This window comes from Carassius carassius, chromosome 5 (genome assembly GCF_963082965.1).
Source record: "Carassius carassius chromosome 5, fCarCar2.1, whole genome shotgun sequence".
Taxonomy (NCBI): Eukaryota; Metazoa; Chordata; class Actinopteri; order Cypriniformes; family Cyprinidae; genus Carassius; species Carassius carassius.
This window is the reverse complement of record NC_081759.1, coordinates 1262706-1275628: the sequence shown is the minus strand read 5'-3', so window position 1 is coordinate 1275628 and position 12923 is coordinate 1262706. Positions and strand designations below refer to the sequence as shown.

At 33.8% G+C, this 12923-nt stretch overlaps 1 protein-coding gene across 3 annotated transcripts in view; it reads left to right on the top strand.

Moving 5' to 3' along the window:
- LOC132140575 (colorectal mutant cancer protein-like) overlaps nucleotides 1–12319 on the top strand; it is a 67264-nt gene extending 54945 nt beyond the window's left edge. For 2 of the 3 annotated variants that reach the window (XM_059549385.1, XM_059549386.1), the window contains 6 exons: nucleotides 849–1032; nucleotides 4025–4259; nucleotides 5277–5489; nucleotides 9688–9779; nucleotides 10674–10796; nucleotides 11635–12318. In XM_059549385.1, coding sequence (XP_059405368.1) covers nucleotides 849–1032; nucleotides 4025–4259; nucleotides 5277–5489; nucleotides 9688–9779; nucleotides 10674–10796; nucleotides 11635–11815 — 1028 coding nt within the window. In that variant the 3' untranslated portion in view covers nucleotides 11816–12318. Of the gene's footprint in view, nucleotides 1–848; nucleotides 1033–4024; nucleotides 4260–5276; nucleotides 5490–9687; nucleotides 9780–10673; nucleotides 10797–11634 lie in introns of all 3 variants that reach the window. The other variant, XM_059549388.1, reaches the window with a different exon arrangement.
- Nucleotides 12320–12923: the final 604 nt, after the last annotated feature.

Below are 12923 nucleotides of genomic sequence, written 5' to 3'. Positions count from 1 at the left end.
TTTAAGCAAACTAAACATTGGTTTAATGTTTAATGGAAAAACATGGAAGAAAAATTGTGTAGCATTCCTTTAAAAAAAATGTATATTAAAATAATATTATTGTTGTTGCCTTTAATACTACAGTATTATGTTTAGTATTATATAGTACTGTTATAGCTTCCTGTCACAATTTCTTCAAATTGAACCAAGACAACACTTTGCAGAGACATGCAGAACATGTAGACTTCATATGAAATTTTACGATATGATTTACTGTTTATTTCTATAATTCTGTATTGTATAAAGCACTATAGAGATGACTTTGACTTTGTACAGTGGTCCCTCCTTCATGCTTCTTGTTCTCCTCAGGAGCTTTGAGCATCATTTAATATCCTGATTCTCCAGCGCTACATTAATGGCTCATGAGTTATTAGTGTAATTAGTTTCTCTCCACACACTGAACATCTGAACACATCCACACCGCTGCTGGGAGAAATGAAAAATAAATTATTCAATAAAACTGGTAGAATTCAGCATGTCAAGATCCACACGATTCATCGGTCACAGTCACTTATTTCTAGATATTATCTTTGATTATTTTCTTTTCATTATAATTGCATTTGGAAAGAGTTTTGCATAAATGTTTACATTGATTACAAAGTGTAGTTTTTTAATTAGATAATGTTTTCAGTTAATAGTGTTGGTGCTTTATGCTCTGATTAACATATTTTACCATATTTACATCTGCTTGCACGGAATTTTCTCACAGAGAAATGATGAAAATAGTATTTATATTGTATGTGGATCTGAACATACATTAGAACTGTGGTACATCATGTAGTGTATACTGTGCTATATGATCATGGCAGGAGAGCAGGCGGGTGAAGAGAGCATCACACAGATCCTGAAGAAAGCTCATGACAGCAGAAAGACGGCAGAGATCGCCGCTAAAGATCTCCTGACGCGTCTGGATGGCAGCTGCAGAGCTGTGTTTGCGGTCAGCGGCTGTAGTGTCCAGCCCTGGGAGAGTCTCTCATCCAACAGCCACACCAGGTGAATTCATTCATTCTCCCAAATTCTTCTTTATCTTTTAAATATTCCTGTCTAAATCACTTGTATAAATTTAGAAAGTCTTCCAGTTTTGTGGACAATTCTTATTTCTTATTTACAGTACATGCACTGAATGAATTACCTATTTATTTATTTATTTATTTTTGTCGTCAGCTAATTAAACGAATTTTACATCACCACCTGTTTAGCTCCACCCACTGATTCTATCTCACCACCTGTTTAGCTCCGCCCACTGATTCTATGTCACCACCTGTTTAGCTCCGCCCACTGATTCTATCTCACCACCTGTTTAGCTCCGCCCACTGATTCTATCTCACCACCTGTTTAGCTCCGCCCACTGATTCTATCTCACCACCTGTTTAGCTCCGCCCCTGATTCTATGTCACCACCTGTTTAGCTCCGCCCACTGATTCTATGTCACCACCTGTTTAGCTCCGCCCACTGATTCTATCTCACCACCTGTTTAGCTCCGCCCACTGATTCTATCTCACCACCTGTTTAGCTCCGCCCACTGATTCTATCTCACCACCTGTTTAGCTCCGCCCACTGATTCTATCTCACCACCTGTTAAGTTCCACCCACTGATTCTATCTCACCACCTGTTTAGCTCCGCCCACTGATTCTATCTCACCACCTGTTTAGCTCCGCCCACTGATTCTATCTCACCACCTGTTTAGCTCCGCCCACTGATTCTATGTCACCACCTGTTTAGCTCCGCCCACTGATTCTATCTCACCACCTGTTTAGCTCCGCCCACTGATTCTATGTCACCACCTGTTTAGCTCCGCCCACTGATTCTATCTCACCACCTGTTTAGCTCCGCCCACTGATTCTATCTCACCACCTGTTTAGCTCCGCCCCTGATTCTATCTCACCACCTGTTAAGTTCCACCCACTGATTATAAATATAAATATTTATTTATTTATAAAAACAATTTAAATAATTATACATATATATATATATATATATATATATATATATATATGTATGTATGTATGTATAATTATTTCAATTGTTTTTGTTCTAAATAAATATATATATGTGTGCACAGCCTTACCAGATGTTTACTGAAAAGGTATGTTAATACTTTGATTAGTAACGGAAAGATATTTATTAAACATGCAGTTAATTAAGGATTGATCATTGGACTCCGGCGGCTGTGAGTGTGATTCTGCAGGTCTGTTTTTCATCGGTCTTCTAACGGTTTGTATGTGGTTCTGGTCCAGCGGTTGCCCATGACAACACACTCTCATCCGTGCTGCTACTGTCTGTCTGTGTGTGTGTGTGTGTGTATGTGTGTTTGTGGTTTTCCATGAGCCCATCTGATCACCTGATCCTGCGGCTGCCAGTCACACCAGTGTTACACACACACACACACGGACACAGACACAGACACACACACACACACACACAGACAGATGTTGATTGTGTGTGCCAGCAGGATGGCGAGTGAATTGCACTGATGTCTCGTGTAATTCGTCAGGCTGCAGCAGCGCTTCATTATTGAAATAAATAAATGATGTCTGCAGTAACCATTCCACGACTGTTATTTATGAATTTATTAAACATTTTGTTTATTTTCAATGAAGACAAATTACAAGTTTATTATATATATTGGCTGTTTATTAGCACTTGCTAAAAAGGTTTGAGGCTCGCCTGTTGTTCTGGATAATGATCTCGCAGTGAACGGATGGGATTTCAGGATTACTGCAGCTTCTCAAATAACCACACATTGATTTTTCCCCTTCATCCTCCATTCAGCGTTAAAGCGTTTCTAAACTGTGCGCTTCCAGATGAGGAGAAACAGAGCTCATCTCCTGTGTTTACTGCTGTTCTACGGTGTTCAGATATAGTAATATCTGAGCACTGGAGAACAGCAGTAAACGCATTTCAATGAGACAGGTCTTGAGTTTCCAGGTTGTTCTGCTCATTAAAGTGTGTAAATGATTATGAATATTTCTTTTGATGATGTTCATCACCGTCAGACCTGTGATTGTTGAGTTTATAGTGACAGACCTGAAGATTATAAGTGTGTGTGTGTGTGTGTGTCAGCAGGGTTTCTGTGCATTTCTGTGCAGATAATTGGGATTGTCATTGTAATTAGGGGCTTTGCTAATTGAGGGAGGGAGACTGATTTAGAGGCGTTTTCATGCTTCATTGTGATTGTGTTGAGTCTCGTTCACACTGATGATGATTAAATCCCTTAAATCAACTACTCTGAGTAAAAACCAATGAGGATTTGGCAATTTGTCTCTGCCGTGAACCGCCCTGGCTTAATAAATAATAATAGTAATAATAATAATAACTCCTATTGTTATTAGAATAATTGTAAACTTTAATTGTGTGTATATATATATATATATATATATATATATATATATATATATATATATATATATAATTGTTTTTATTATTATTATACAAAAATTTTTTGTAAATTCAATTCATTATAATTATAAAAATGCAGCATAAAATAATAATAATAATCTTGTATTAATATTTAAATAACAGTAATATATTTAATTATTTTTTAAAAACAATTACACTTAAATTGTATATAAGTTATAATTCTAACAATTATTATAAAATGTAATAACGAAGTATGATCTTAAACATGCATTATACAAAATTACATTAATAGTAATTAAAAATTAAATCTAGAAATGTATTATAAAATAGCATAATTACTTAATAATATACATTATTTGTAATTGTGTTGTCATTTTTATTTTAATATTATTAATTATGACTTATTTTATAGTTTACAAATTATTTTTATAATAATAATAACTATTTGTAGTAGTGTTAGCATCTAAAATATGGGAAATGGCTAAATGATAAAATAGAGACAATAGTATTTTAGTAAAAATATTTGCCAAATGCAGTTTTATGGTTTGTGAGAATAATAAAAAGTTGAGATGAAAAATCTTAAAAAAGAGTAACATTTTTCTTCTGAATTGTTGTGAGTTGCAGCACCACCAGCTCGACGGCCAGCAGCTGTGACACGGATTTCTCCAAAGACGACGAGCAGCGTCTGAAGGACTACGTGCAGCAGCTGAAGAACGACCGGGCGGCCGTCAAGCTGACCATGCTGGAGCTGGAGAGCGTCCACATCGACCCGCTGAACTACGACCTCAAACCCCGCGCAGACTCGCAGAGACTCGACCTGGAGAACGCCGTGCTCATGCAGGAGCTCATGGCCATGAAGGTTACCATAAATCAACCTACTCTCAGAAAATCTGTGTTTGAAATGTGAGATCCGAGAGAAACACTGACTGACACTCCTTCAGAGATTCACTGGGATTCACTTTGGGTCTGAAAATACAGTTTCAGTGTGTATATGAGATTCCCAAACTTTATATTTTCTCCAAGTTAATATTTATCCGCACATTCATATGTTCACGGTTCTCTGATGTCAGGTAATGAGCACATTATATGCAGGTGACCAACCATCTTTTTTAGTAATTATTTTATTTTTATGTTTAAATTATTTTCATTTTCATTTATTTAAAATAAAATATTGAATCGTTTTAGTGCTTCTTTTTTTTTTCATTTTTGTTGTTTTTTTTTATTTGTATTTTCATTTTAATATATAAAAAAATAGTTTTGTCTTATTTAGTAAGTGGTTTATTTTTTATTATTGTACAAATATTTATAATTTTTTTATATTGATATTAATATTTTTCATATTTTCATGTTTCATATTTTTAATCCATTTTGAAATTTTGTGTTTAACTGATTCTGTTTCAGGTAAAATATTACAAATTTTTTGTGTTTTACTTTATTATTTTAAATAATATAAATGGGATTTCAAAAATATACGGTGCACATTTTAATGATATTTTATATCTTACTAAGTGTTTTATTTTGTTTTGATTTTGTTTTTTTTTATATTTATTTTAGTTTATTTTAAATAAAATATATCACCTTTTTAGTTCATCTATTTGTATTTAAGAAAAAAAATTTTGAATGCCATTTAATATTCATATTTTTCATATTCCTCTATTCAATATGATTTAACTAGTGCTTTATTTTGATGTATTGTTTATTTTAATTTAGCATTTTTAGAGTTAAATCAATGAACTATCTATTCAACTCAGAAACCCCCATTAGGCAAAGCCTGGTATATGCAATAGAGTTTTTCTCGTGTTTATATAGATTATAAATCAATACAATATGATAAGAATGCACTGAAGCTCATTGCATCAAACACACATGTGTTCAGGAGGAGATGGCGGAGCTAAAGGCGCAGCTGTATCTGCTGGAGAAGGAGAAGAAAGCTCTGGAGCTGAAGCTGAGCACGAGGGAGGCTCAGGAACAGGCCTATCTGGTGCACATCGAGCATCTGAAGTCTGAGGTGGAGGAACATCAGGAACAGAGACGGAGATCGCTCAACTCCACCAGCAGCAGCGCTGGAGCCAAAGACAAGAGCGGGAAGGTACAGTGCATATACTACAACATACTGTCAGGTGCAAATGTGTGCTTGTATCATAAAAATCCTAAATGGAAATAAAATTTCAAAATATATATATCTTTTTTTTTCTTTAGTCATATGAAAAGACTTGTGCACGTCTTAGGGGTGTAACGATTCACTCGTTTTCTCGATGCATCGATTACAAACCCTGTCGATTCATATGCATCGATCTTGAAACATGATTTTTGAATCGTGAATCGCCGATCTTGGACAGTAATCGATTCAAAATGCTAAGAATCGAATGAATCGCGATTTCTATCGCAATTCAATGCTTTCAAAATGTATACACATTAAATTACTACACGCACGAATTAATGGAGACCTTGAAGAGTGTTCGTGAATCGTGCCTCTTATCTGTCCTTCACGCGCTCCACTGTTTACCGACTGAGACTGTCACAGGATTGCGCTCGCGCTCCGTTCGTCTCTGACGCAGCTGACGTGTGATCTATAGGACTCGTGGCCAGTAATGCTAACGTGAAGTAGTTTTACTTTTCTGTAGTTTGTCAATGGCTCTCTGCATCTTACCGACGGAGTTACCGGAGCCGTCGACAGCTGTATTTATTGCATGGACGGAGCAGAAATGTAAGTGTCTAAATCATACGCACAGATCCATTGAATGATAAATGTTTTTAAACAATGAACAATGAACCGAATATACGAAGGAAACTTTTAAAATTAACCACAGCATTAACAACGACCTTGAAATAAGAGCGCAAGATTTATCTGATAATCAGAAGCATGAAAGTAGCGTTTGTTTCATTAGCAAACAGACATCTGGCACGTTTTCTCTCAGAATCATTCGCTGATGGAGAGGAAAAGTTAAATAGAGATGAAGACGTTTTCACACTGAAAGAGAAGCGATCTCGCTCTCATAGACGTGCCAGGCTATATCTGCAGCTAAACTGAATAAAAGCAGAATGAACTGATGAAACCCACAAACAATTTATGAATGATGCAGTGCTAATTGACATTTATTACAGTACAGAGACTATAAAGTATATTTTCTACCTTATTCTGTGCAGAAAATTTAAATAATTGCTAATTAAATGTAGCCTAGTATACTTGTATAAAACAATCATAAAATTGCCATTAGGAAAAAAATATATATTACAAATGATTGATTATTGTCCAGCAGTGTATTTGATTTATTACAGCTAATTAAAAGTAATTAAAAAAGAAGATAATTCCTTGTAAAAAAAAATAAAAATAATAATAATTATAATTATTATTATTATTATATAGGCTACATACATAAAATGATCGTATTTGACATTTCTGTCACTTCTGAAATTATGGCTACGCCCCTGGTGTGACAAAATGTTAGCTTATACATAATACTCTTTAAGCTCTTTTTTAAAAACTTGGCTAGCATTTAACAATGGACAAAAGTTGTTTTGTTTTTTTTTTCTATCCTATGGTTCTCTAACCATAAATGCTACTGTAATTTGCCCCCTGACTAAGCATTTAAATAATCCCGTGAATGCACTTAAAGAATGCAGAATCGAATCGTTATAATCGAATCGAATCGAATTTAATTGTGAATCGAATCGAATTGAATCGTTCTAAATTTGCATAAATCGTTAGTGAATCGAATCGAAAACCTATGAATCGTTATCGAATCGAATCGCTGCATTGCCAAAGATTCACAGCCCTAGCACGTCTCATTTGCCTGCATTTAACTTAATTGCACACACTACCATTCCAAAATTATGATATGAACTATTAATTTTTATATATATATATTAAAATGTAATTTGTTCCTTTGATGCAAACATATCTTGAATTCTTGAATTATTTTACATTTTAGCCAGTTTTAGTCATTTTATTTTGTATATTTGCACTTTTAGTTTGTTTTTAAATATCTGTATAGTTCTTTTTTTATTTTAGTTTCTCATTCTAGTTGGATGTAATATAGTAGTTTTTACTTGTATTTTTATTAATCTTATTATTTTATTTGTACTTGAAATTAAACAAAAATGTGAATTGTTGGCTTGGCTGCTAGCTGTAATGCATTTAAGAGTTTTAGTTGCTCTAAGTATGATTAATGGATTGATTGATAATCTTGAATTTAATAAGTCTTTATAGTTTTATAATCTATGAATATGCTCTTGATGAAATTTATCAGCAAAGACTCTCTGTGAGATGTAAGACAGGTAGAAAGTGCACGTCACTGTAATACATGATAAGTCATGTCACAAAAAGGATGTATCCCTCTGGTGCCGAAAAGACAAAGAAGAAAAGGACATAAAGTTGGCTTGACGTTGGACGTTCGAGAGTCTCAAATTTAAGGACCGTCTCTAAAGTTACATGCGACATTGGTATACACTTTTCTAACATCAGTAGCATTTGAGGAGAATGACTTACAGTCATAAAAACAACTGTAATTGTTCATCTAGGTGTCAGCTATAATGCACAATTGAATATAATGTTTAATATTTATTAAAATAAACTGTAAATCATATGTAAATTATGCTATTTTTTCACATGGGCTCAAAGGCAAATTTGAAGCTCAGTAGCATTTGAAGAGAAAGACTTGCAGTCATAAAACAATTGTAATGTGTTCATTTAGGTGTCAGCTACAATGCACACCTTATACATTTTTAATATATATTAAAATAAATTATAAATCATTTAGGTAAAAACGAGGCCCGTTTATCACTTTCAGGCACATTCCTGTTAAAGTTTTTTTCCAGGTCCCCTTATGAAAATTACCCATGGTTTTATCAATAACACCACAAATCATCGTTCTTGTAGCCATGGTAACTGCAAATTAACCATGGTTTTGTTACTTCAAATAATAATTTACAAAGTATTAATATACTGTAATATTTTGTTGTTGTTGTTGTTGCAATACAAACAGACCTAAGCCATCAATAGCCTTTAAAATGACATAAAATGCATTATATAAAAAAACTATTAGGCAATAATGATTGGTTAATGATAACACTGTTAAAATACATAATGTTGGCACATAGAAAATAAACCATTTATGTACATGTTATTACAAATGCCTGGAAGGAACAATTTTGAGGTCATTGTTGTACAATTGTCATTATTGAATCCTAGCTGTTCTTATGTTTGCTTTCATTATTTAAGTTTTTAACTATTTTTTGTAACACTATATTTTTTTTTATATTAACGTTTGTCTATTTTGGTTTCATTTAAAAGATTGCACATTTAATGCACATTTGCATTTGGACATTTGCAAATCATTTATTTCATGTTTTGTGACAGTTTGTATTCAGAAGTTTAAGAGTAAAGTATGTTATTTAAGTATTGATTTTTATTTATTTATTTAGTATAAATACATAACCTCACTGTATTCATTTATAATGTAAAATTATAGCGTGACATTTGTGTCAATAATCTTGAAGCACAGGTGACTCCGCGTGGTGGGAAGGGGGCCCCCAAATTAAATTCTGCTTAGGGCCCTCAAGAGGCTCACATGAAATATTCATTAATGCAAATGGTTTAATTACATCAGAAGAACTAGAGAAAAACTAGGACTTATTTCCAGGGGGCCTCAGGATGACTTATGTTTCGAAATGAGTTAAAACAACTAAAAAAAAACATTTATTTCAATCCCTCAACAATGTTTTTTGTGTGTGTTTGTCTTTGAAGAAACAGGATTCTCACAGTCTCTGAAAACCTGGATATATGTACCATTCATTTCTTTAATTTAAGGAAATATTTCCAACTAGCTTTTATTTTGATATTTTTAGTTTTCATTTTAAGTTCAAATTAGTTTTAATTAGTACATCAGCTAATATACAAATAACATGATTCGCATTAAAATTTGTATGTGCTATTTCAGTAAATAATCAAGGAAACTGTGATTAGACAGTCAATTGTGATTGTGTGATATTTGGCTGTCATGTTAATGAGCTCGTGGTTGTGATGTCATCGATATGTTGATTTCTAAATAAACTGTATTTTGACATTTAGCTGTAGTTGATCTCTTTAGATGTGGAGAGGACATTTTTAGGAACTGAAAGTTACAGTGTGTTACACGTAAAAACAGGATTGATGCACATTTGAAACAAGAGACTGATATGAACCGTTTAAAGACGTTGTTTTTAGTAAATGAGAAAAACAAGACTTGATGCAGACGCAGAAATCTGTAATGTCTGATTGACTGATGCCTGTTTGTCTGTGTTTCCAGGGCTCTGGTGATTCTCCAGCAGTCAGTCTGTGTGACCTGAGGAGTCTGAGCGACAGCGACCTCGCGGCGGAGCTCACCAGCGCCCTCAGGAGGTCAGTTACTCTTCTGGATGTGTGTTTTGTTGAGTATTTGATCATCAGGCTTTTATGGCTTGTATCGTCTGATTTATGATGATGAAATTCTGATGCTTGTAATGTAAATCAATGAGATCTTTATAACAGTAAAGCAGCTACTGACATAAAATTATATACATATCATTGGTCACTCCAATAATATGTGACCCTGGAGCACAAAACCAGTCATAAGTGTCAATTATTGGAAATTGAGATGTATGCATCATCTGAAAGCTGAATAAATGATCTCTCCAGTGATGTGTGGTTTGTTCGGAGGACAATATTTGTCTGAGATACAACTATTTGAAAATCTGGAATCTGAGGGAGCAAAAAAAAATCTAAATATTGAGAAAATCATCTTTAAAGTTGTTCAGATGAAGTTCTGAGCAATGCATATTACTAATCAAACATTACATTTTGATATATTTATGGTAGGAGATTTACATGGACATGATCTTTACTTAATATCCTAATGATTTTTGGCATAAAAGAGAAATCTATAATTTCAATGTATTTTTTGCTATTTCTACAAATAAACCCCAGCAACTTAAGACTGCTTTTATGCTCCAGGGACACAAATGTCTCAGTTAGATGAGATGTAAATGATCCGCACATGTAACACTGAAGAAATCAAGGCTCTTCAGAAGATGTGAGATGTTCTTGAGGCTTGTGAAGATCATTCCTCCGCTGAGGAACAGTGAAAGTAAAGCTTCTGGAAACAAACGCTCCTCAAAAGATCCTGAGGATCAGATTTGAGACTCTAAAACATAAGTAAAGCTGAGCTGCATCAGTCCAGCAAGAGTTCATCTGGAGATATTACTGACCTTATTCTGACCTTTACTTGATTGATCCGTGTGTGTGTGTGTGTGGCAGAGAGAAGAAGCTGAAGGGTCGTGTTCAGGAGTTGGTGGCGGCGTTAGAAAGACTCACTAAGAGCAGTGAAGTCAGACATCAGCAGTCGGCGGAGTTTGTTAACGACCTGAAACGAGCAAACAGGTGCCTGCTGTAACACACACTGATTTAACACAGCGCCTCCTGCTGGCCTCAGCGCAGTGTGTTTAACACTATTAATGTGTTTGCATTTACCATGGTTATTTATATATTATTATTATTATATTTAGAATCAGCTTTTTAAATTTTATATGCGCTTTTTTCTTTTCTTACTTCTATATATCTGTTTAGCTTTAATATTTTCATGTTAATATTTATTATTTTGGCACTTCAGCTTATTTCAGTAAGTTGCTAATGCAACATTTCTGGTTTTTTTGCACTTTTATATTTTTAAGTTATTTTTTTAACACTTAGATTTTGTCTATTTGTATTTATTTTGTGCTTTTGTCATTTTTAATAATTTTTATATATTTAGCTTTTTTTTATTTTTATTTCAGTTAGTTTTAGTAACTCCGCTTATTTCAGTTAGCTGCCAAAGCAACATTTTTAATTTTCTTTTATCTAATATTTTTTGTTGTGTTGCATTTATTACTAAGATTTCTTTTTAATTAATTTTAGTATTTTAGCTTTATTTCGGCTTGTAGCCAAGATTAATTTTCTAATATACAGTTGAAGACAATATCATTTACCCTCCTCTAAAATATTTCATTAATTTTTTTAATAATTCCCAAGTGCTGTTTAACAGAGAGAAGAGTTTTCCAACACAGCATTTCTAGGAATCTTGGAATGTTTGTATTCCAAATAGAAACAACATTTTAACCAAAGTCTACAGGTCAAAATGACTAGCCCTCTAATGTTAGTACCTCTTTTCTTAATAACAGCGTTTAGTCGTTTGTGGAGGTGATGAGTAGTGATGGAGCTGTGCTGTGTTTCTCTCACGCAGTAATCTGGTGGCAGCGTACGAGAAAGCCAAGAAGAAGCACCAGAACAAGCTGAAGAAGCTGGAGTCTCAGATGATGGCGATGGTGGAGCGTCACGAGACGCAGGTGCGGATGCTGAAACAGCGCATTGCTCTTCTGGAGGAGGAGACGTCTCGACCGCACACCAGCGAGACCTCGCTCTGAACAAACACCTGTGCAAAACCACAGAGAAGTCATCGATCTGGCATCGGGAGCATGAAAGAAGACGTTTCTCAGCATGCTCACGCTGCTCTTTTACACAAACGCATCATGAAACGAGGGCTCAGACGTGCTCGCTTTGTCAAGGAGGACAAATACTGCTCAGTTTGTCCAATTCATAATTATGAGGTTCCGTTTTTATTCTGATGAATGGCAAAAATCCTCATAATTCTTGGTAATCTCAGAATGAAACGACACGAGAGAGTACAGCAGCACAGACTCGAGGCTGGTTTAGTTTAATAATTATATTTCATAATCACACAGTGTAGAGAAATACGGTTTTGAGCAATAAAAGAGAACGAGGTTTCCTTCATCACATCTTAGATGAAAATTCTGTCATCATTTACCCAGTATCTGGTAATCTGTGCTTAGTTTATGATCCATAATCAGATTTATCAACTGAGAATACAGATTGCAGACAAATCAAGGCCGCAAATGATGAATTATTGATTTGTTACAACCACTTCGACAACTTATTTAAGTTAATTATCTATGTATTATTTTATCTGTGAAGTCACTTTACAATAAAGTCTTGTTTGTTAACGTTATGAACTAAAAATGAACAATATACATTTAACTTTATTAACATTAGTTCATAAAAAATACAATTTTGATTGTATAATGTTAATGTTTATATTTATTTTAGCTAAGAATTTTCAATACTTTTTTCATTGCTAGTTTAAAGCACCTTTAATAGCGCTTTAAAAGAATAAATAAAAATACATTGAAGTAGAAAAAGAAATGAAAAAAATAAGAATAATATGAAATCAAAAGAATTACAATCACATAAATACAACTCAGGAAAAGTTACTTTTAAGAGAAGACAGAAAACAAGGAAAGATGGTCATTTCCATTTTAAAACAAAGTGTATAGAAATTGAAGGAAAATTAATTTTCAAATATTTAAGAAAATGAAACTTTAATGGTAAAGTGTTACCAATATATCATCAAAATACATTGTTTTAACATTTCAGTGTCATATTTACACTTCTTCTGATCCTGAGCAAATTTTTTAATGTTTTTTTTTTGTGTGTTGTTGCATTAATCAATAAAAA